The sequence below is a fragment of the Malaya genurostris genome, chromosome 2 (genome assembly GCF_030247185.1).
Source record: "Malaya genurostris strain Urasoe2022 chromosome 2, Malgen_1.1, whole genome shotgun sequence".
Classification (NCBI taxonomy): Eukaryota; Metazoa; Arthropoda; class Insecta; order Diptera; family Culicidae; genus Malaya; species Malaya genurostris.
In genome coordinates this window covers 337,853,080-337,878,446 of record NC_080571.1, presented here as the reverse complement: position 1 = coordinate 337,878,446, position 25,367 = coordinate 337,853,080, and the positions used below count along the sequence as shown (strand labels likewise).

Genomic DNA, 25,367 nt, shown 5'->3' with positions numbered 1-25,367 from the left:
CCACGCTTGGCTAAAATATCGGCTCTTTCATTGCCAGGAATGGAGCAATGAGCCGGGACCCAGACTATAGTGATTAGATAATTATTGTTCAATATGTCGTTCAGGTACTGTTTTATTTTGCCCAGGAAAAAACGGTCCAGTCTTGCCAGTCATGTTTGAGCGAATGGCTTCAATTGCACTCAGACTATCTGTGAAGAGGAAATAATGGTTTGGAGATAATGTGACGATTACACTCAAACTATAATGAACTGCTGCTAGCTCTGCTATATAAACAGATGCAGGTTCTTGAAGCCTAAATGAGGCCGAAACATTATTGTTGAACATACCAAACCATGTCGCTTCTTCAATTCGCGATCCGTCCGTGTAAAACATTTTCTCAGAGTCAATATGGCTGAACTTACTTGAAAATATTTTTGGGATTTCCGTCGAGCGTAGATGATCCGGGATTCCACGCACTTCGCGCTGCATGGATGTATCGAAAAATAAAGTTGAGTCAGGGGCACTTAGGATGCTGACACGGATAGGAATATATTGAAGGGTTGATTTCCTGTGACATATGGTTAGAATACAGGGTCCGGTACTCGAAGTGTAACCAACTTCAGACCGCTCGCGCAGCTGACGCACGGGCATCAGCTCTCTAGAAATTTGCTAAATGACAGTTCGGAGTTGTATTGTTTACAAGCGCAAGAAAGCATTTTGCCAAAAGTGAACGCGAAAAAATAATCTTGACTTGAGAGAGCGAAGGAGTTGCTTCGTTTGGCCGAAAGCGGTCAATTTCCGAACATTGTATTTTCTGACGAGAAATTTTTTCCAATTGAGCAATTCGTAAACTCTCAAAACGATAGGGTTTACTTGACCGATCGTTCATACGAGAATTTGAGTCATCGATTGGCCACCAGGAGGCAGCACCCGCAACAGATAATGGTTTGGGCCACTGTAACCGCAGATGGGCGCTCTCCAATCGTTTTCATCGAGCCTGGCGTCAAGGTAAATGCGACATATTATCGGGAAAGTATTCTGGAGGTTGCTATGAAGCCGTGGGCAGACAAACATTTCGGTGGCAGACCATGGACTTTTCAGCAGGACTCGGCACCGTCTCACAAAGCTCGAGTGAACCAAGAAAAACAACGTTCCGAACTTCATCACGTCCACACAATGGCTCTCGAATTCACCAGATGCGAATCCAATGGATTATTCTCTTTGGGCCATTTTGGAGAGCAAAGTCCGAACTAAAAGATACACCAGTCTCGAGGCGCTGAAAAAAGTTATTGTCCGCGAGTGGGCCAAAATACCTGCAAGTCACATTCGGCCAAACGAAGCAACTCCTTCGCTCTCTCAAGTCATCAAGTCAAGGCAAAAGGTGGTCATATCGAGCAAAAGTGAATTGATTCTGAATTTTGTATTATTTTTACACATTTTGTACTTTGAATTAAGTAAAAGTAATTTTCCAAACTGAATTTATGGCCTTTTTAATTGGTTACACTTCGAGTGCCGGACCCTGTATACTGTCATGAATTTTGTTTGAGATCGAAGCTCGACAAGTCGTTCGAAATTTTTAATTACCATGGGATTCAGCACCTCACATCTTATTAGCAGGCGTGATGAAAGCTCCCAAAATCGATCTTTTAATGGAAGAACTCCCGCCAGAACTTCAAGACTCATTGTATGTGTCGAATGCATGCACCCTAAAGCAATTCGCAAACAACGATACTGAATTCGCTCCAGTTTGATAATATGAGAGTTTGCAGCGGAACGAAAGCAAACGCATCCATATTCCATCACTGAAAGTATCGTTGTCTGATACAATTTTATTAGATCTTCCGGATGAGCACCCCACCAAGATCCTGTTATTGTTCGAAGAAAATTTACTCTTTGTTGGCATTTCGTTATCAGATACCTAATGTGTCCTCCCCACGTGCATTTGGAATCGAACCACACCCCGAGGTATTTAAAAGTTAAAACCTGTTGGATCATTCTTTCCATCATATGGAGCTGAAGCTGCGCGGGATCATACTTTCTTGAAAAGACGACTGTTCTTCCGCAGGGAATTCGATACCAAGATGAACAGCCCAAACGGACAAGTTATCTAAGGTATCTTGCAATGGTTTATGCAGATCAATAGCTTTGGGTCCAGTAACTGAAACCACGCCATCATCTGCCAATTGTCTTAGTGTACATGGGGTTACGAGACAGCTGTCAATGTCATTCACGTAAAAATTATAGAGAAGCGGACTGAGGCATGAGCCTTGCGGGAGACCCATGTAGCTAATTCTGAATGTTGCCAAATCGCCATGTGAAAAATGCATGCGTTTCTCTGACAAAAGGTTGTGCAAATAATTATTTATAACCGCTGCGAGTCCATGTTGGTGGAGCATGTCTGAAAGAACATCAATGGAAACTGAATCAAATGCTCCTTTAATGTCTAAAGGATTCAGATGCCATTTGTTGCTTTTGAGCGAAGGCAATTTGGATGTCAGACGAAAGCAATGCAAGGCAATCATTCGTCCCTTTATTTCTACGGAAGCCAAACTGAGTATCTGACAACAAACCGTTCGTCTCGACCCAAGTGTCGAGACGTCGCAGAATAATTTTTTCGAACAATTTTCTGATGCAGGACAACATCGCAATGGGTCTATATGAGTTGTGATTGGAAGCTGGTTTCCCCGGCTTTTGAATGGCGATAACTTTCACTTGTCTCCAGTCAGGCGGAACAATATTTTGCTCAAGAAACTTGTTGAACAATTCCAACAAACGTCTTTTTGCGAGGTCGGGCAGATTCTTCACCAAATTGAATTTAATTCTGTCCAACCCAGGAGCGTTATTGTTACAAGACAAGAGTGCTATGAAAAATTCCATCATTGAAAATGGGTTATTAATAAAACCATTATTTGGAGGAGATTCCCGTATAATGCTCTGCGTAGGAACAGAATCTGGGCAAACTTTCCTAGCAAAGTCAAATATCCATCGGTTCGAGTATTCATCACTCTCATTGCCCACGTTACGATTCCTCATTCGTCTGGCCGTATTCCAAAGAGTGCTCATTGAGGTTTCTCTTGACAAACCTTCCACAAAATGTCTCCAATAGCTACATATTTTGGCTCGAAGTATGCTCTTGTATTTGGTTTCTAAAACCATAAGTTTTTCAAAATTCTGAGGAGTTCCTCCTCCTCGTTTTAGAAACGTCTTGCAAGCATTTTGTTTTGCGAGTTTAGCCTCTAAGCACTCTTTGTCCCACCAGGGGTTGGGAGGCCTTCTGTTAGTCGTTGGCCCAGGAAAGCGTTTAGTTTGGGATTGTTCTGCTGCCTCCAGAATCGAACAAATGAGGAAGTCATATTATTCAAGTGGAGGGAGCTCTTCCATTGAATTCAAAATACTAGAGATACTACTTTGGTATTTAATCCAGTCGATATTTTTTGTCAAATCATATGGAATACTAGCTGAATTAGCAATACATTTGTTACAGCTAATTGAGATGATGATTGGTAAATGATCGCTACCGTGTAAATCAGGCAATATTTTCCAGTTGCAATCTAGTCGAATTGATGTTGAGCAAAGAGATAGATCTAATGCACTTGGGCGTGCAGGAGGTCTTGGGATCCGTGTCATGCTACCCATATTTAATACCGTCATGCTAAAATCGTCACAAATGTTTTGTATTAAAGATGATCTGCTATCATTGTAAACGGAACCCCACATCATTCCGTGCGAATTTAAATCCCCCAGAATCAATCGTGGAGCAGGAAAGAAATATTTCTATGTTTCGATTTGAATGTATCAAGCCACGTATTTTCAATTATAAATGATTGAAATTTTTATTAGTAGTGAGCAGTGTCCTATTTTGTCTGCTAAACATCTCCGGCATATCGAATATCCCTGCCATAGACGACGGTTTTGAAGGAGTAAGCGATATATCAAAGGGAAAGCATCGCTCTGATTGGTCAATCTATGTAAAAGCGAAGCTGTTGGAAGCACGCGAATCTATAAATAGAAACAAAATTAAAGCTAACGTTTCAGTCCTGCTAGAGGTAGGTTGTTGCTAGACAGCAAGACAAAAAGTGCTATAAAACGATTTGAAGCTTCGATTTGTATGCTCTGACCTTGTGTCATGCAAGCTCGGATGAAATTCCATGTTATGTCGTTTCACCTGAGAAATTGACAACTACCCCAGGGTAAATTTTGAGTGCCTAAGATTAATTTCTAATTTATATGAGATAAACACGATTGATAATGAGAAAAAGTTCATCGCTTTAGCCGAAATCGCAGAATGGTAGAGGAACTAACCGCTATAAAAATAACTGCTTTCATACAAAACTTGAACACAAGCTTGGCGAAAAAAAGCTTAAATATCGAAATCGCAAGTATGTACAATGATATAATTGCATACATTTGGGATATTGGTGTAATTTCGTCGGCTCTAATACAAAGCAAGACAAACGATGTTCGGTGTTGGTTCATAATCAAGATCAATCTAAGGAGACTCTCGTGATTGAACTTTTTGATTGTAGATCATTAGAAATTTTGGTTGCATTGTTCCACATCAATGGCTAGGACAACTCCATAGGGCTGATCCTTGTAGTTTTCAATTGGGATTACTCTATTGTCTGAAAGTTGTTTTGACAGTGTACAGTGACGTCTCTACTTAGTATTGTTTGGCAAATCATCATGAATAGTTTAACTCCAGAAAAAAAGCAAAATTGCTGTAATTTGAACAAAGATAATCCAAACGCCGTTCAACAATTACAAATGCATCCCGATAAATGTTCTGTTTGGTGCGGTTAATGGGAAGGTGGAATCATCGGTCCTTTTTTTTAAATGAGGAAGGACGACGCGTTACCCCCAAGTAGCAATCCGCAACTAGTTCTGATGCGAGTAAGTCCAAACTATGTTGCAACAAGAGCACGAACATGTTTTTTATGTTATGCTGGTTGAAACAAGGTGACGGCAGTCTTTCTTTATAACATAAACATTGAACTAGCTATCATTTGTAAGTTATCGTTACTTGATTCTAACATATCTTTAATCACAGCTATGGTTTTGCCTACTAGTTGAAAAAAAGTTGCGAAACCATTACCAATGCTTAAGCGTATATGTAAATGTTTACTTTTGAGGATTGATGTGGTTTCCACAACAATTATTATTAATTTTTCTCACACATTACTTGGCAATTTTATTGTAGAACAAATCTGCAAATTATGCGATGCTAAAATCATATAAAACTTTGGAAATCTATAACAATTTAACGGTAGACATTAATTATAGTTTTATTATTGTTTATGCTTCTGATTGAAAATGTTCTTTTGAAACTAACTAGAATTAACATTAGTGAAAAGAATTAATAAATAACTAGCAACATAAGCCGCATCCTCGCTGCAACCTTCACCTAATAAGAATCAGTCGATTAAAAATTATTCAACCTATGATTTTGCTCGTTTAGGTCCGTAACGCCACGAAAAGAGATGTGAAATGATCCAAATTGGCGGAACGAGGATTATGAAATTTACCGGCTTCGCTTTCGATCTGATGCCGGCTGGGTCCAAATCGCACACAGAAGAACTAAATAAAAACGGTAGCTTGCCAGTAGCAGGTCATCATTCGCTTTTGATCATCACAACGTTTTAGTCCGGTTCAGTTCAATCGTGGGAGCACTCAACATGAAGGTAACCAGTGGACTATGGCCAAAAACTTTAATTAACCAATTTTTCTAACTCTTCACAGGCGTTCGTAGTATTGTCGATGGTTCTAGCCATTGTCTCCTGCACGGTAGTCGACGATTCTTCCAAGAAAGAAAAACGTGGTCTCTGGGAGCTGAGTAACGATCATGACGACCTCGGATACGATCACAAAACCATCACCAAAACTATCACCAAGAACGTGCCCGTTCCATACCCGGTTGAAGTTGAGAAGCACGTTCCGGTTCCGGTGAAGGTTCCATATCCAGTCACCGTCGAAAAGAAGGTTCCAGTGGTCGTGGAAAAGAAGGTTCCAATCTACGTAGAGAAGAAGGTTCCCGTACACGTCGATCGTCCAGTTCCATATCCAGTAGAAGTCACGGTCCCAGTCGTCCAGAAGGAATACGTCGAAGTGCCGAAACCGTACGCAGTTCATGTTGAGAAACCCTACCCAGTGTACGTCAAAAAGCCGGTGTACATTGAAAAACCTGTTCCAGTGACTGTGCACATCAAGGAACACAAAAAACACTTCTTCGGTTTATTTTAGTAGAATACTGTAAGCGAAGTACCTTTAAGAGTTAACTAATTGATGAACAAAAGCCAATAGGCGATGTTTTCCTTACCCGAAATGTTCAGTTTTTTATCCAATGACATCCTAATTATAAGAAGCTTTTGTCCTGGGAGTAGCCTAATTAGAACATTTCCAGGACATTCGGAGAGCCTTCGGCGTTCGTAGCTCGGCAACAACCGCAAGCTGCATCACACTAACCTAATTAACATGCAAATGAATTGTCCCTTCTGTCGCAAAAGCAAACGGCCACCGGGGGATCGGATTTCTTGTTGTCGACGACCGACGCCGAACGACCAAACTGGCGATTCATTGGAAAGCAATTTTCAACCTGACTGAATCGGAAAGTAGCTCGCTTCTCTCCCTACTTGAACGCGAAAAAGGAAAAAAAAGTACGATAATGAGGCTAGAAAGTAATTATGTCTTAAATAAATTATCTGGCAAAGCGGGAGTCGTACTTCCGAAGAGTGCGAACAAAACGGCGTTGTCGGATTTCCCCTTCGAAGCGTCGGAACACAGCACCCGTGACAGTGATATGAACCCTACGAAAGAAGACGACGACAAGCGCTCTTCGGATCCTCAGAGAGGGTGTTTGGAGTACATTCCTTTTTCCTTTGCCACCCCATCCGGGCCTCGGATCGCTGAGGAATTTCGGCTACTGGGGTTCCTACTTCATCAAAAAGTGATTTCAATTCTGTCATCGGCAGCACTTCCGCTGGTTGCTCTCTCAGCATGTTATTCTGTAATCGAGAACGATATAAATTTTATTGCTGTTCTGTTTGAAGATTGCAGCAAATGGTGACCCCACTCATGCCTCATCACACTATCTCTTAGTGAGGGATCCCAGATATAGGGATCCGACAACTCTTCCTGAGCGAAGGGTTTCGTCTAATACTAAGAAAGGTTTGTTTGCATCCCTACACATCCCTTCTTAAAATAAACACAGATTCCCCTTCAATTTGATGATAGGAATTTGATTTCGACCACGATCTGAACGCCAATGTTTGAATAGGCATACCGAGCAATGATGGTTCACCGAATTGTGAGAATCACGCATACCTTTCTTCGGTCGCACAGCACGGGGGGAAGCAAAATTGCGTTTGGCAGGAGGTTGTAAAATCAACATTGCCTCGCTCTGATTGAAAGTAACCCTCCTCCCTCCCCAGGTTTCCTCATCTTCTCGTACATCGAGAGCGAGGGAATTCGACAACTCACTGCAAAGGAACGAAATGTTTTATTGAAAAGTTTCCTGCGAAGTTCGACAAAAACTCCTACCAGCAGTCCAGAGCAGGGTTCAGGATTGCTTGATAACGGATCTAATTTATGAAAATAGCTCCAATTCAACTCTGTTCTAAGACAAATTACCATCAACCATTTTGATGCAGGTACTTGCCCTGACTGACGGGGATTGATTGTGGCGGCATTCGCCAGAATTCGGCCGGTTTTTTGAGTTACCTTTCCACGGACAAAAAATGGGTCAGTGATTATTCACGCGTGGGTGTCGTGATTAGCATCATAATGCTATTATTTGGAAAAGTTTTTCTTCTCCGGTGTTTGCCGGGAATTATGACAACGGGTTTTCCGTCCGGGCCACCGGGGATCGGAACGGGGTTTTGGTTGGGTTTAATTAATTATTTGTCGCTGCTGTGTCCCATGCCGCCTTGGTGGATTTTTGTCGTGGGAAAGAAAATGTTCATGCAATTGAGTTCTTAAATTTGAGAAAAAATATCATAAGTAGACATCAACACAGAGTAGAAGATTTCAGAAGATTTCAGAAGATTTCAGAAGATTTCAGAAGATTTCAGAAGATTTCAGAAGATTTCAGAAGATTTCAGAAGATTTCAGAAGATTTCAGAAGATTTCAGAAGATTTCAGAAGATTTCAGAAGATTTCAGAAGATTTCAGAAGATTTCAGAAGATTTCAGAAGATTTCAGAAGATTTCAGAAGATTTCAGAAGATTTCAGAAGATTTCAGAAGATTTCAGAAGATTTCAGAAGATTTTTGAAGATTTCAGAAGATTTCAGAAGATTTCAGAAGATTTCAGAAGATTTCAGAAGATTTCAGAAGATTTCAGAAGATTTCAGAAGATTTCAGAAGATTTCAGAAGATTTCAGAAGATTTCAGAAGATTTCAGAAGATTTCAGAAGATTTCAGAAGATTTCAGAAGATTTCAGAAGATTTCAGAAGATTTCAGAAGATTTCAGAAGATTTCAGAAGATTTTAGAAGATTTCAAAAGATTTCAGAAGATTTCAGAAGATTTCAGAAGATTTCAGAAGATTTCAGAAGATTTCAGAAGATTTCAGAAGATTTCAGAAGATTTCAGAAGATTTCAGAAGATTTCAGAAGATTTCAGAAGATTTTAGAAGATTTCAAAAGATTTCAGAAGAATTCCGGAAATATCAGAAGGTATAAGATGATCCTCACTAATTTATAATGATTTCAGAATTCGAAAAACTGTTGAAAATCTTTTAATTTCAAGACTGCTATTGAATTTTTTAATTTGAGGAAACACTTGAAACGCTCAATTTTTCCGTCAAAATGGTTAAAAAGTTATGAATTGTATCAGAGAATCGGAGTTACTGGAATTTACAAAAAACTTCGATGTTATGGATATCGCAACAATCAAACCAAAAAGTAAAATTTCATGTTTTTTTTTTAAATTATTCCAGAGTTCTAACAATCAATAAAACTATCGAAACGTTTTGAGCGATTTTAACTTTAACCGAAACATTCCAGGTGTTTTTGAAACATTATAAAAATCTTCAAAATGTTTCTGGATATTGAAGAAAAGTATGAAATATGTGGGACAATGTTAATATTAAAAATTTTAAGGATTTTCGGTAAAATTCCAAAGCTTGAAATTTTTTTGTAAACTTCATAAGATTTCTGAGGATTCACCAAAAATTTAGAAGATTTTCGAAAATATTTTGAAACTATTGAAAAGGTTAGAGGATTTAGAAATATTTCGAAGGCTTTAATAGATTCCAGCACAGATTTTTCAAAATTCATAAGAAGATCTGCAATGTTTTAGAAAATTTCCAAAAAGGTTTGGAGTACATTTCAACAATATTTTGGGTATCGTTACAAACCCGTATATGTTTGAAAATAAATCCTAATAAGTATCGTAATCAAAAGCATTTGTTGCCCAATTGTGAATATTAGAAAAATTCAAAACAATTTGTCAATATTCTATAAATTTGAATATATATTCTGTAACATAAAGAATTTTCTTTATATATAACGGAAAAGTTCTTTTTTTACTAAATTTAGAACATTTGCTCCCCCCGGCGAACTGCCGAAATGTTAAGCAAAGTCTTGGCAATACATTTTTGTTTGTAGACTTTGACCTTTCTGTTTCAACAGACTTCGCAGCCGATTCATAGCGTACAGGATCATTGCATGGTTAGTACTAACTACGATCCTACTGACACTAAGAATCCTTCCAGGTCGGGGCTCGAACATACAACCACTGGCTTGTAAGACCAGTGTTCTATGCATTGAACCACCAACCCGGGACCGAAAAGGTTAAAGTCGGGGTGAAATAAACGATATAAAAACGTGCTTAATCTACCTAGCAGTGAGATGATTTTTTATCAAAACATGTGTTTTTTGCGTGAATATTCTTCGTTGTGCTTAGTTTTCATGAAATTATTTTAATGACCGTCGTTTTAAATTAATTTTAATTCAAACTTTGGAACTGCAACACGAATCGTAGATAGAAATTGTATGAATCCTTAAAATTATTTCTTTCAATCTAAACGTGTGACAATCGATTAAGCATTCTATGAGATGTAAAAGTGAGTTTCTCTATAAAGTTTTCATCATTATTTATGATACTTCCAGGAATGGTATTCAGAGACCAGCATAATCAAAAATAGTTTGTATCTCCCTGAATTAGTATGACGAATAAATTGAAACAGCTCGAGCCCAACTTTGAAGATTTTTAGGTATCGTCATCTTCTATCACGGTTTGAATTTCAAACACTCTTCACCCTGTAATTTTAAAATTGGAAGTCGAAATCGGATAAAATTCATAAATTTTGTATGGGACCATAAGTTTACTTTAATCTGAATTTTTGTTCAATCAATTGGTTTTGGCCTTCTTTTAGCTTCTTTATTCCCGATACTTTCGGAAATGGAGTTCGAAAATCGGTAAAGCCGAACTCAGTTAAATTAGAAATTTTTCAAAATCAGTGTAGCCATCTTCAAAAAATCTTAGTGCGTTTCACATAACCGACCTTCCCGGATCAAAAACCGAGTACCGGTAGAACTGAAATAAGTTTATTTGGTCGTCGACTCTCAAAATGTGTAAACCCGATGAACCCGTTGAATTTTTTGTAAAATTTTTACACTAATCACTATGTATCTTCTGAACCGGAAGTCGGATCTGATTAAAAACAAGTAGTTTTTATGGAACCTTAAGACCTTTTATATAATTGTTAGATGGACGAAATCGGTTTAGCCATTTACTAGCGAAATGAGTGACATTATTTAAACTTCAATACATATATCATCCTGTAGTTCTGAGACCAGAAGTCAGATCCAAATGAAATTGGGAGCATAGAATTGTTTATATGAGTCTAAGTTTGTAGAAATCGGTTAAGCCATCGCCAAAAAAATTATTGAAATTATTTTTCAAAAACAAATTTATTTAACTCTTGTGTTCTTCCAGCAATTATTGTTGCAAGCAGTTTAAATCAATATAAACATGAGATTGTCTTCTATTTAGTCACCGCAACTTCGTTAGATTTTGTTGTTTTTTGATACTTTTCGGTGAGTAACTAACCGAAAAGTATCAAAAAACAACAAAATCTAAACATGAGATTGTTTTGAATTTGAAAATACTGCCTATGTCATGTTCAAACGATTATGTTGCCAAAAACGAACCGTGCTAAAATCGAAACGTCACTGAAAAGGGTGCTGTGCACAGTCTTTTAGGTGCTAAGAAACAACTGCATAAAACAGTATTGAAAATCGTATTTCACTTTTCTCGGAACGGATTTTCCAATCTATGACTTGTTCTATAGCTATAACCGTGCGGAATCTAAATCTAAAACCATATTCTGTTTTCAAGGTCAATTGTGGCAGATATTGTCAAAAATCATTGTGGCAGATATTGTCAATTTTGACATAAAACTTTGTATAACTCCAAAAGTAAGCATCCAATCACAAAACCATTCAACAACGTTCAGGGTGACGGAAATACCTTTTATTTGCGACTAGTTTGATCAAAATCTGTCCAGTCATCTCTGAGATCTCGTCCTCTTTGTTGACAACACACACACTGGTGTTGTTGCCGAAGCCAGTTAAACCACCGGGTAATCCTGCCTCGTATAGGCCTATTTGCCTGCTGGACACACTTGGGAAACTCCTGGAAAGAATTCATTCTTGCACGGAAGGCGAACGAGGATTGTCGAACATGCAGTTCGGTTTTCGTCAAGAAGTGTCGACGATTGATGCAATCCGGACAGTGCTTGAGAGCGCTGAGAAGGCGTCCAAACAGAAGCGAAGAGGTGACCGATACTGCGCCGTGGTTACAGTGGACGTGAAGAATGTTTTCAACAGTGCCAGCTGGGAGGCCATCGCCACAGCACTACACCGAATGCGGGTCCCAGATTATGTTTGCCGAATCCTAAAGAGCTACCTCTACAATAGAATCCTGGTGTACAATACGAACGAAGGACAGAGGTCAGTGCGAGTGACGACGGGCGTCCCTCAGGGATCCATTCTTGGTCCGACTCTCTGGAACGCTATGTACAATGGGGTCTTGACACAGCAACTTCCCAGGAAAGTGAAAATCGTGGGCTTCGCGGACGACGTATCGTTAACGGTGATGGGTGAGTCTCTCGAAGAAGTAGAGGCCTCGGTGACAGAGACGATAAGCACGATTTAGGGCTGGATGAACGGAGTTAAGCTACAATTAGCTCACCACAAAACGGAAGTGTTGTTGGTGAGCAACTGCAAGTCGATCCAGCGTATCGAGATGGGGGACATGCGATTTCAACTAAGCGAGCTCTGAAACTTCTCGGAGTGATGATCGACAGCCGGTTGAAGAGGAACCGTGAAAAGCTGAACAGAGCATTCCGGCTTATGGTCGTACGAGTCACGAGCGCCTACAGGACAATATCGTCGGAAGCAGCAAGCGTTATCGCCGGAATGATCTCAATCTGCATCACCCTGGCGGAGGATATCGAGTGTTATCAGCGTAGAACCACCAGAAACGTGCGAACGATGGTTCGAATCGATTCGATGGCGAAGTAGCAGCAGGAGTGGGACAGTTCGGAGAAAGGTAGATGGACTCACCGACTGATGATGAATAGATGAATAGACAACGCGGAGAGGTAAACTTCTACCTAACGCAGTTTCTATCTGGTCATGGTTGTTTCCGGAAGTATCTCCATCGGTGTGGTCAAGCCGCGTCTCCATTTTGTCCGGAGTGTGAGTATGTTGAAGAAACACCTGATTTTCGATTGTCCCCTGTTTGCGGAAGTACGTAGGGAAATGCCTGCCCTAAGGGTGGATAATATATCCGAGAAAATGTGTCGTGAAGAAGGCACGTGGAATGCAGTAAACAAAGTGGTAACACAGATACTCTCGGAGTTGCAGCGAATATGGAGAAGGGATCAGCGAGTAAGCGTCGGATCGAGAGAACTTCCTTCGTCAGGGAACTCTTCGTCGGTGTAGTCTTGATACGTCGTCGGGGACAAGATGAGTAGACCACTTCATAGCATCGTAAGGATCGTCGTGGAACCGGACGCCATCTTCCAACCGGAACCACTGGACCTACCTTGGCATCCTTTCGGTCGGGTCGTACACGGGTATCGAAAACGTCGGTTTCGGGAGAACTTCCATCGTCGGGGAACTCTCTGTCGGTGTAGACTAGATCCATCACCGGGGACTAGTCGAGTAGACGCCACAACACCGATTCGAGTCGTCGGGGCATCAGCGAACCGGAAGCCATGCTCCAACCGGAATCGCGAAGCAGACCTCGACACTCTTTCGGGTGTCCCGCGTGGCGTAAAAGGGGAAACTCTCCGTCGGTGTAGGCTAGATCCATGGTCGGGAATCAGTCGAGTAGTGTGGCGCGACGTAGCGGAATTGGGTCGTCGAGGCGCCAAAGGTGGATCGAGATGGATAAAGAGAGAAACGCAGGAGCTCATTTTCTCCCAAACGAAGAAGTGCATGAGCACAGCCCGCCTCGAAGTATAGAGCATAGCTTAGTTCCGGGGGGATCGAGGCAAGATGTCCAAGGTGTTTTAGTGGGTAAGGTTCAGCCAGTCCCACTCGCTGGTTCACAATATCGGTAGCTTGACAACTACCGAGCGCGTGAGCTGGGAAAGTACATATAGTATTTCACCTTGTAATTTTGAACCCACTTCACTCTGTAATACCCGAATCGAAAGTCGAATTTGTTCTGAGCCAAATTTAGAATAATTTTCCGTATATAGCATCGTCGCTCTAAATGATGACATGTGATTTGGAACACACTTTACCCGTTAATTTCGGAAGCAGATGTCGGATCGAAACGAAAATCAACACCATAAGATCTTTAACATGGTGCCACCAAAACGGTATTTGAGTAAACATTGTTCTAGCATCAATCATCATTACTTTTGTCGAACAGTCGTTCGCACCGCACGCGTATAGCTCTTGGCTCCTGGAATTTTTTTCTGGCTACCTAGAGTTTCATTGATTCAAGGCTTCAGTCTTTTTCAAGGCTACCTGAATCACTAACTAAGTGACTAAGTGATACAAAGAGTGATATTAGAGTGACTAAGAAATTAATCAGCCTTTTTTAAGGCTAGCTAGGAGTCTAATCGAAGACTAATTTAGCCTAGTTAATTTAATTTAAAATTTCATTAATTTCAAAAATGCCTGCGTCCAACCGGAAAGGCAACAAGCCTAAGGCTAAAAATAATTCAATACGGAATAAATCACAATCCGTTATTCAACATTTTTCTAATAACATTCACGATCTTATAGAATCTGAATGTAAAAATAAAAGACAACGGACGGATTTCCCTTCCGTTGATCCTATGCCGTCTAACAATATTTACGAGATTCTTCCTGAATCCGATTGTAGCGACATAGAAGAAAATTCTTCAAAAATTCCCAAAATGGACGCTTGTCGTTCTGGGAAGAAACATCAATCTATGCCACCAGTGACGGTGATGATTTCCGACTTCAAAGCATTCCGTACTAAGCTTTCTACTTTTCTCCCGGAAGTAAAAGTCTCATTTCAAATCGGACGAAGAGGAGAATGTCGAGTCTTGGTGGATGGATTGGAAGATTACGAACGTCTTATTCGATATTTGTCCGAAAAACTTCATAAATTTTATTCATATGATATAAAATCAGACAGACCCTTCAAGGCTGTCTTGAAAGGATTATCAAATGATCAAAGTATTGATGAAATTAAAAATGAACTAAAAGAATTGCTTGGTTTTGCCCCTTCCCAAGTAATACTTATGAAAAAAAGAGCGAATGGTACTTCTAAACCACGCTCTGGAATTTCCCATGAACTTTACCTAATACACTTCAATCGAAGTGATGTAAACAATTTGAAAACTTTAGAAAAAGTACGTTTCATTTCCCACATTAAAATTCATTGGGAACATTATAAACGGCATAATCGTATTGCTAACTTAACGCAATGTCGTCGTTGCCAAGGCTTCGGTCATGGAACCAAAAATTGTCATATGGATATACGGTGTTTGAATTGTGGTAAATCGCATTCGAAAGACGTTTGTCCAATGAATGAAACCACTGATAAATTTTCATGTTCAAATTGCAATGGAAATCAAAAATCCAATTATTTGAAATGTCCTGTCAGGGAAAAAATTTTAAACGCTCGTTCGCTTCGACAACAAGTCAAATCAACGACCTTAAATTTACAGAATATACCTGAAAATTCTTCTAAGGCACCTGCCAATTCGTCTTCTAACGAAAACAATTTATTGACAGGTAGATCGACCTCGTCATCATCTTTTTCTAATGTCAGTTATGCTGGTATATTAGGTAGAAATCTATCTCCTATTTCTTCTAATGTAAATAATCAAAACACAGGACCGCCTTGCAGTTCTTCTTCTAACGAAAACAATTTATTAATAGGTAGACCGGCCAAATCATCTTCTTCTAATGGCAGTCTACCTACAAATATTCCTTCAATGCCATTCGCTTCTTTAAATGAAGTCGATTTAGGCGATATAACTGAAAATAAAATGATCTACCTACAAGATCAACTTTTTCAAATGATCATCCAAATGAATTCGACTTCATCACTTTTTGAAGCATTTCAAATCGGATGGAAATTTGCAAATAATATTATAATGAATTTAAAATTTAACAGTGATGTTAAATAATTATTTGAATATTTTAAATTGGAATGCTCGATCTTTGAAATCGAGTGAAGATGAATTTTATAATTTTCTCAAAGTTCACAAAATTCATATTGCCATTGTGACAGAAACTTTTCTTAAACCAAATGTAAAATTGAAAAGTAATCCACATTATGTGGTTCATCGATTTGAAAGGTTTACTGGAATTGGTGGTGGAGTTGCCATTTTTGTCAAACGGCAAATTAAACATCGAATTTTACCTTCTTTCAATACTAAAGTTATTGAAAGCTTGGGAATCGAAGTTGAAACCATTCATGGAATTTATTTCATCGCTGGAGCATATTTGCCATTCCAATGCACCGGCGAACAATTAAATTTCTTTAAAGGCGATTTGCAAAAACTTACAAGATATCGATCGAAATTGTTCGTAATAGGGGACCTAAATGCTAAGCATGTCCAGTGGAATTGTAGGCAAAATAACAGTAATGGTAAAATACTTCATAATCAACTCTCAGCTGGTTACTTTACAGTTCTTCATCCCAGTAATCCTACTTGTTTCTCTTCCGTGAAAAACCCGTCTACAATTGATCTGGTTCTAACAGATCAAAGTCACATTTGTAGTGAACCGATTACTCATGCTGATTTTGACTCAGATCATCTTCCTGTAACATTCAGACTTTCCAACGAAGCTATAATTAATCCAATTAGTTCTATTTTCAACTATCATAGAGCTAATTGGTTGGATTACAGATCTCACATTGAAAATCATGTGGATCATGAAACTATTTTAGAAAATTCTGCGGACATCGACACAGCAATTGATAATTTGAATCATTATATTATCGAAGCTAGAAATCTTTCAGTTCCCAAAGCTCAAACTAAATTAAATTCTCCTATCATCGATGACAATCTTCAACTGCTCATTCGGTTGAAGAATGTTCGTCGACGACAATATCAACGTTCTCGTGATCCTGCTATGAAAAACATAGTTAAGGATTTACAAAAAGAAATTAAACATAGATTTACTCTTTTGCGAAATGAAAATTTCGCTAAAGAAGTTGAACAAATTAAACCATATTCTAAACCTTTCTGGAAACTTTCTAAGGTTCTTAAGAAACCTCAGAAACCAATTCCTGCTCTCAAGGAAGGAAATCAAATACTTCTTACAAATGGTGAAAAAGCTCAAAAACTTGCTCAGCAGTTCGAGAGTGTCCACAATTTTAATTTAAACGTTGTGAGTCCTATTGAAAATGAAGTCTCACTGAAGTATGATCATATTTCAACCCAAGTGTTATCACACGATGACATTATTGAGACGAATTTTGATGAAATTAAATCAATTATTAGGAAACTCAAAAACATGAAGGCTCCTGGTAATGATGGAATTTTTAATATTCTTATTAAAAATCTTCCCGATGTTGCCTTGAGACTCCTGGTTAAAATTTTCAACAAGTGTTTTTCATTAGCTTACTTCCCAAAAAGATGGAAAAACGCTAAAGTAATTCCTATCCTAAAACCTGATAAAAACCCAGCAGAAACATCAAGTTATCGCCCAATTAGTTTACTTTCTTCTATCAGTAAACTTTTTGAAAAAATTATCTTGTTAAGAATGATGACTCATATAAATGAGAATTCAATTTTTTTACCAGAGCAGTTTGGATTTCGTCATGAACATTCAACTACTCATCAACTTGTCAGAGTAACGAACATGATAAAATCAAATAAATCTTCTGGGTTATCCACTGGAGTTGCTTTTCTAGACATAGAAAAAGCATTCGACAGTGTTTGGCACAAAGGTTTAATAGCAAAAATGTCTGATTTCCAGTTTCCTATTTATTTGATCAAAATGATTCAAAATTATTTAACTGATTGTACTCTTCAGGTTAGCTATCAGAATTGTAAATCTGAATTGCTACCCGTACGAGCCGGTGTTCCGCAGGGTTCGAGTGTAGCTCCAATCTTGTATAATATTTTCACTTCTGATCTTCCAAATCTACCCGTTGGTTGTCAGAAATCGCTATTCTGTGACGACACAAGTCTGTTAGCCACAGGTAGAAATCTAAGAGTGATCTGCAGTCGCCTACAAAGAAGTTTAAATATTTTCAGTGATTATCTGTCAAAATGGAAAATTAAACCAAATGCAGCCAAAAAGCAATTAATTATCTTTCCTCACAAGCCAAGAGCTTCTTTTCTAAAACCAAACAATAATCACATTCTCAAATTGAATGGCTTGGAATTGACATGGTCTGATCAAGCTAAATACTTAGGTTTAACGTATGACAAAAAACTCACTTTCAAGGATCACATTGAAGGAATCCAGGCAAAGTGTAATAAATATATTAAATGTTTATATCCTCTTATAAACAGAAATTCTAAGCTCTGTCTAAAAAACAAATTGTTAATTTATAAACAAATTTTCAGACCAGCCATGCTTTATGCGGTACCAATTTGGTCAAGCTGTTGTTCCACCAGGAAGAAAACGCTTCAAAGGATTCAGAATAAAATTCTGAAAATGATTCTGAAGCGTCCTCCCTGGTTTAGTACAAATGAGTTACACAGACTCACAAATATAGAACCATTAGATGTAATGTCACATAATATTATAAGCAAATTCCGACAAAAATCGATGCAATCTTCAATTGAATCGATTCGCTCTCTGTATTAGTTAGTAAGTTAGTATATAAGTTCCTTTTCCCCATTACACAATACAAGTAGGTTTAGAATTTTCCCTACACAAAAAACTCAGAATTGCGGAAGCAAATGATGTCTTCATGGTAATAACCAAATCATATATATATATAACAGGGCTGAAAAGTCACCACTTGTGGCTGAACACCCAATTTAAATCTTAATAATTTAATTTTAACTCATATTCCAATAAATAGTTATTAAAAAAAAAAAAAAAAAAAAAATCCTTACTTTTGCACGAGTACGATGTCCAATTGTTTTCGAGTATACTATGAACGCTGTCCGGATAAAAAGAGTTTCATCGGTCTTTCTAGCAGCGACTTTCCATATTTGATTTGCTATCACACAACATGGACTCTACCCTGCTGTTGGCTAAATCAGATTTCAACGATTCTGGTAGACTGCTGTGGAAAACTGACTTTTTCCGACCTTCATCTCATCAAACGCAGTATGGACAAAACAATCCATTCGATATTGGCAGTCGACATTTCAGTAGCGTTTACTACTGTGGGCAAAAAATAATAAGACTTTGTTCATAATTTCAAAATTCTTTATTCATTCTTCAAAATCTATTTCGCCCCCCTCAAACTAATCCCCTCCGGCCCCAATACACTTGTGCTAACGTTTTTTTCCAATCCTCGAAAGAGTTGTTAAAAGCAATTCCCGGAGTAGCCTTGGAAGCGCGTAGCGATTCAGGTTTGATGTCTTCAATTTACTCAGAACGGTTGTCCCGGAGTCACACGAAACTAAATCAGGCGAATACGGTGGTTGCAGAACAATATTGGTTGAATTTGAGCGAAAAAATCACGAAGAATTAATGCAGTATGCGATGGTACAGTATCGTGGGGCAAAAACCAACAGTTTTCGGCTCATAATTCTGGCCTCTTTTTTCGAAAAGATTCGCAAAAATGAAGCAGAAAACTCAAAAAAGTGTTCCTTGTTGACAGTTTGGCCGGTCGGAAAGAATTCGGAGTACATCGTCTACAACGATAATCTAAGAAAACTGCCGTCCCGAACGTGGTTCGTCGTCTACGCTTTCTCGACCTTCTTTAAACAACTTGTACCAATCAAAAACATTCCCTCGTGACATACAATTATCACCGAAGGCCTTTTTGCAGCATTCTGAACCTTTCGGCACCAGAAATTCGAATGGATGGACGAATTTACATGATTCTTTTATTGTTTCATCAGTTTTTACCCCCACCGCGTTCGTAAACTTGCAGGAAAAGTGGGAAAAATCCATTAAGTTGTTTTGTATGGACAATGGAATTTTCCACTGAAAAAGTCGGCAATGATTGCTAGATCATCGATTGGTGTTTGGCGCATAACCCCGCATATGCATGGCTGTCAGACGGCTGACTAAACGCTGCCAGCTGGTAAAATATAGCTGGCAGACATTCTGGTGACCGACTGCCTCACCGCTGGCAGTTATACAACTCAAACGATACAACCGTATCCACCAGAATTTTTCCACATTGAAATCTTTAACATTTTCAGCGAAGGTGAGAAGATGAAAACGCTCGGCTAACTTAGATACAGGCGACATTGTTTTGTCAAATAGGATTTGACAACCGTCACTGAATCAATTTTGGTAGCCGTCTGGTGGCCATGGCTGCCCAGGTAGCCAAAACGCTATGCGGGACGAGTTGCATAAGTATTTGGCCACCGAAGAAAGGAATACTAGATCGTTGAAAGAATCTTTTGGCGCGCAACGAGTTGTTTTGTGTAAAGTTTTCACATGCATACTTGATTCATGAGATTCGTCATTCTGAGCCACGTGCTTAATTTGGTATGAACATTACTGCTTGCCAAATGACTCAATGACGGAATGCATGACTGTACTAGAAAACCGCTGTAGACAGGAGAAAATGTTCTGATATCATTTACCGGTTGATAAATTGTGTTCAATAGATTCAGATGAATAGTATTGGTCATCGCGAGCGCGAGTTGAACAAATCAGAATGCGCTAAGGTCAAACTAAGAGATTTTCCGTGCATTTTTCTTTATAATGGTTTAGATAATACTAAGCGCACACAATAGGTGGCGGTTATATATCAATGTTCAAGATGATTACCATAACAAATTGAGACTTCCATTTTATATATCATGTTCTGTGAAGAATGTTCAAATCGGTAAGATCAATATCAAATTAAAATTTAAGCGTCGTCTCTCCAAGTAATCAAAAGTTCCACAAAACAAGTTTTGAGAAAACTTTCTCGCTGCTTAAAAGTGTATAAGGAACTGGTTCAAAGTTTGTGCTGTCGGGTGAACATTCACGAATGAGTAATTCCTTAAAAATGAACTGTTCAGAATGCTCTGTATTCAGCTTGAGCTAAATCTTTTTTTACGAACTTTTGGTTACTAAATACAAATACAAATTGTAAATATATCGTACTCTATCGAATGAACAACTCTAGAAGAGAAACTCTTCAACATTGTTTCGAGTTTATCAAAACAAAATTCTGGTTAGTTAGCATTTTTATCGATTATCGAAAGCAAGAATCACATCTGGAAGAGAAAACGTGACACCTTATATCCTTTATGTCGAAGCCATTAAGTGGGGTCTCTGTTCAGTGCATTAATTCAAAAGACAAGATAACAATCTGTGGATTTGCTCAATTTTTGCTCAACAGAAGTATTTCATATGTTCACATTTGATTTTTGGTGATAATTCTTTTTTCAGCGAATGTGTGTCGAATTTCGTGGATGGTAGGTTTAGTAATTAGTTTAACAATTCTGCTGTCCGAAAACATAAACTAAAATAATAATTTTTGAACAAAACGAAGTTCGACGGGTCAGCTAGTCGACGGGTCAGCTAGTACTGAATACAAATAACTATTTTGACGTGCCTAGACCAAGAAAAAAAATTCGACGAATAAGGTATCCGCGTAAAATATAATTAGAAAGTCTTACTACTTTTTGCTCACAGTAGTATAACCACTTAGATTTTAACATTAGTAAGAACACTTTCAATAGATGAATAGAAGTAGAGTTAGAATTAGATTGAGTCTGTGCGATATTTTTTTAATCGAAGACGATGAATAAATAAACAGATAAAACGTGAGTTCAACTAACAAAACACGCACAATTTAAGAATTTAATGGTTGGTTCAAAGGGCTTTATTCGTGTTTTTAAAAAGAGTCGTGAAATTGATTTTTTTACTCATCACATGTAGTAGCGGAACCGGATGTCAGATACGGATCGAATTCAATTCAAAATGGTTGAAATCGGGTAAAATAAATGATAGAAAAAAGTGGCCTTTTACATAAAAATAAATTTGTAAAAAAATTTATCGTGTTAGCTGCTGGCCATTAGAATTGACTTTAGCTTTGTATCTGTCCCAAGATTTTGGTTTCTGGTAGTACCTGATACAATGGAACTCACTTCGTTTTCTCAGAGATGACTACACCGATCTAAAAACTGTGCCAATGTGCAAGTTTAGCTAATTGATGCCCAAACAAATTGTTAGGATTCTCTCTAGAGAATTTCGAAGAATACAACAATATTGTACATAACAATATGAGTGATATAAAAACAGATTAATTATCAATCCTCAGCACTAGATCTTAAAACTAAGCTAGATATCCCAACCTTCAAGCAAACAAAACGGAACAAACCAATTACAGATTATTGAGCAATTAATGATTCCATTTATTCAATTTGTGTTCAACAATTCTAAAATCACATTTTCAAATTCTAAAACAGACCCCAATGCTTCTTGTGCTCCTTGACATGCACGGTCACTGGAACTTGCTTCTCGACGTACACCGGCTTGCTGACGTACACCGGAACGGGCTTCTCAACATGAACTGCGTATGGTTTTGGCACTTCGACGTATTCCTTCTGGACAACTGGGACCTTGACTTCTACTGGATAAGGAACTGGACGATCAACATGGACGGGAACTTTCTTCTCGACGTAGACAGGGACATTTTTCTCCACATAAACTGGAACCTTCTTCTCAACTGGAACTGGATATGGAACCTTCACCGGAACTGGAACGTGCTTCTCAACCTCAACCGGATACGGGACGTGAACGTTCTTGGTGATGGTCTTGGTTACGGTTTTGTGGTCGTAGTGATCGTAGTGATTATCGTAATGATTATCGTAATGATGATCGTATCCGATGTTATCGTGATCGTGACTCAGATCCCAGAGGCCTCGTTTTTCCTTCTTGCTGGTGGAATCGTCGACTGCCGCACAGGATGCGATGGCCAGAGCCATGGACAACACAATGAACGCCTATGAAACCGTCGAAAAATAGTAATGTAATTTGCTAATTGGGTACTGATCGAGTGGTCACAGTTTGTTACCTTCATGTTGGTAGCTACCGTCTGATTGAACGTAATCGATGAGATGATCGCAAGCGACTGATAACTTTCGGTTGACCGAACTGTGGCTTTTATACGGTTTGAGTCAACAAGCTCCAAAAGCGAACGACGAATTGGAAAATCCTCATTTATTTCTGCTTCACGACAGTTTCGAATTATCGTGTTTCCATTTGACAAAATTCAAGGTGGAGGTGATGTCGATTCGGATAAGGCCAATAACAAAATTGGTGGTTTTGCATGTCCATAGCAGCTGCTCTCCTGCTGGGTGCCTTCGAAGCAGATAACCAACTCGCGAGGCCACGAAAAGGGATAACCGAAAACCACCGATTCCACGTGCGGTTTGGTTGCTGCGGAATGTGAGGGAAGCCTGGGATGCTCCTGCCGTTCCGATCTGGCTGACTGAAAGGATGGATGCGGTTGGAGTCGTTGAATCAACAATTTTCCCGTCAAGAGGAAGATGTAATTTGTTCTTTGGTTTTCCTGACAAAAGCCAGGGGGAGAAAAGAAGCTGCAGTTATTTTTCGCCGGAATCAAGGTTTGGGGAAAATGTTCTGCAGCCCCGAAAAAAGGTCGCTATAATTGGATCTGAAAGGGATGAGTGTAATAATAGATATGAAATTTGTATTTAATAAAGCCATTTTCGGCACTCGAGCATACGGGGAACCGCCGTCAAGAAACAGGGAAACAATCTGCCGCAATGCAAACTGCGGATGATGAGAACGGTTTTCGGATGGGGCAGTGGCAATTTCACCGAATCAAAACTTTCCGGGAAAATGAGGGGGGAGGGAGAGGAAAGCAAATTTATTCCTGGCCGCCGCAGGGTTGCGATCCACGATGAGGCATGCTTTTATCGCTTTGAAAATAAATGTAGTCGTCTGGCTTTAGGCTTTACTTTCTCCCGACAAATGCCAGAAGCAGCAGCAACAGCGACTGTGTTTCAGAGAGTTTGCTGTTTGTTGCTGGCCCGCATCTATCAGATCGGCTTTGATGATGGTTTTTCTATACATATGTAATGAGATAGGCGCAAACTCCTGCTTGCCCTGGTTTGTACGGTGATTTAATCGAGTTTAGTAAGTATAAAATTTCCACTAGGGCAGAGGTTAATCGAATGGAATAGGCAAGAAAGTGTCGTTAATCGTAATTTTTCAGTACACTTCACTTTTCTTACTCAAAAGACAAAAGTTTCAATCCTCGAAGGTCGCAAAATCTTAAACACTTGCCGGTGATTTGCCTGGTAATAAGAAATAAACGAAACGATTCCATTATCGCAAAGATGCGAACTTCCAAGCTGAAGAAGAGTTTGTAGAGCCATTAGCCAAATCATCACACCCGTACTGAAATGACACGAGGTACGCTAAAGATTGGAACCCATTTTCGAGAGTTTTTATCCTTTTTTCCTCCGCGTGAAAGCAAGTTGGGATGAAAATTGTTATCAGTTTAGCGGAAAATTAGTTTCCTTATTTTGGCACAATCTGTGCTTATCTTAGCTTTTTCGCTACGAACGAAGAACATCTACTTCCTGTTTATCGAAGAAAGATTTTTTCCAACCCCAATTCCGAGGCTTTGGATAGCACCTAAATGAAAGTCGAGAGAATTTCGTAACTTTAACCCACGCGGCGTGATGTTGGCGGAATTGGATACGGTCTGTTAGTTGCTATCATCTGAACTTTAAACGCAAGACGACCTTCACCCTGTAACAGCAAAAACAGATTAAATCGGCTAGGCTGGAAAATGTTTCGCTTGAAATCGTTGTCGTTTTCATCCGTATAAAAACCATCGGCAGACTTACGGAAAGATATCACTTGCTTGCGATCATCTAACCGGTTAAGTGTGCAGTTCAATCAGACGAAGGCATCCAACATGAAGGTAACGAACGGTGATCATATAATCTGTAATAATTCGACATATAATTTTTGACTTCTTTCCATAATTGCTCTCGCAGGCGTTCATTGTATTGTCCATGGCTCTGGCCATCGCATCCTGTGCGGCAGTCGACGATTCCACCAGCAAGAAGGAAAAGCGAGGCCTCTGGGATCTGAGTCACGATCACGATAGCATCGGATACGATCACCACTACGACAATCACTACGATCACTACGACCACAAAACCGTAACCAAGACCATCACCAAGAACGTTCACGTCCCGTATCCGATTGAGGTTGAGAAGCACGTTCCAGTTCCAGTGAAGGTCCCATACCCAGTCACGGTCGAGAAGAAGGTTCCAGTTTATGTGGAGAAAAATGTCCCTGTCTACGTCGAGAAGAAAGTTCCCGTCCACGTTGATCGTCCAGTTCCATATCCAGTAGAAGTCAAGGTCCCAGTTGTCCAGAAGGAATACGTCGAAGTGCCAAAACCGTACGCAGTTCATGTTGAGAAGCCCGTTCCGGTGTACGTCAGCAAACCGGTGTACGTCGAGAAGCAAGTTCCAGTGACCGTTCACATCAAGGAACACAAGAAGCATTGGGGTCTGTTTTAGGATGTGGAAAAAGTTATGTTATGATTAATGAACTGAATAAATATAGAACGATTTGGAAAAGTTATCTGCATTGCGTTTCTAATTAATATTTGACACAACAGAATATAAACAGAAGAAACAACATGAACAGATTAAATAGAACAAACAGAATAAACAGAATAAACAGAATAAACAGAATAAACAGAATAAACAGAATAAACAGAATAAACAGAATAAACAGAATAAACAGAATAAACAGAATAAACAGAATAAACAGAATAAACAGAATAAACAGAATAAACAGAATAAACAGAAT

General features: G+C 39.1%; 3 protein-coding genes across 3 annotated transcripts; 2 read left to right on the top strand and 1 right to left on the bottom strand.

The window, feature by feature from the left end:
* The first annotated feature begins 5,584 nt into the window (after nucleotides 1–5,584).
* Nucleotides 5,585–6,254, top strand: LOC131431727 (zinc finger protein 512B-like). The gene is made up of 2 exons (XM_058597590.1): nucleotides 5,585–5,657; nucleotides 5,716–6,254. The coding sequence occupies exons 1-2, from the start codon at nucleotides 5,652–5,654 to the stop codon at nucleotides 6,214–6,216; spliced, it is 507 nt and encodes a 168-aa protein (XP_058453573.1). The 5' UTR covers nucleotides 5,585–5,651; the 3' UTR covers nucleotides 6,217–6,254.
* A 15,665-nt stretch (nucleotides 6,255–21,919) lies between these two features.
* Nucleotides 21,920–22,626, bottom strand: LOC131431725 (mantle protein-like). Its single transcript, XM_058597588.1, has 2 exons — nucleotides 22,579–22,626; nucleotides 21,920–22,507 (listed from the first exon to the last, which is right to left on the bottom strand). Exons 1-2 carry the CDS (start codon nucleotides 22,582–22,584, stop codon nucleotides 21,962–21,964), a joined length of 552 nt encoding a protein of 183 aa, XP_058453571.1. The 5' UTR covers nucleotides 22,585–22,626; the 3' UTR covers nucleotides 21,920–21,961.
* Nucleotides 22,627–24,411: 1,785 nt separating this feature from the next.
* On the top strand, nucleotides 24,412–25,115 carry LOC131431723 (zinc finger protein 512B-like). The gene is made up of 2 exons (XM_058597586.1): nucleotides 24,412–24,462; nucleotides 24,539–25,115. Exons 1-2 carry the CDS (start codon nucleotides 24,457–24,459, stop codon nucleotides 25,070–25,072), a joined length of 540 nt encoding a protein of 179 aa, XP_058453569.1. The 5' UTR covers nucleotides 24,412–24,456; the 3' UTR covers nucleotides 25,073–25,115.
* The last annotated feature ends 252 nt before the right edge of the window (nucleotides 25,116–25,367 follow it).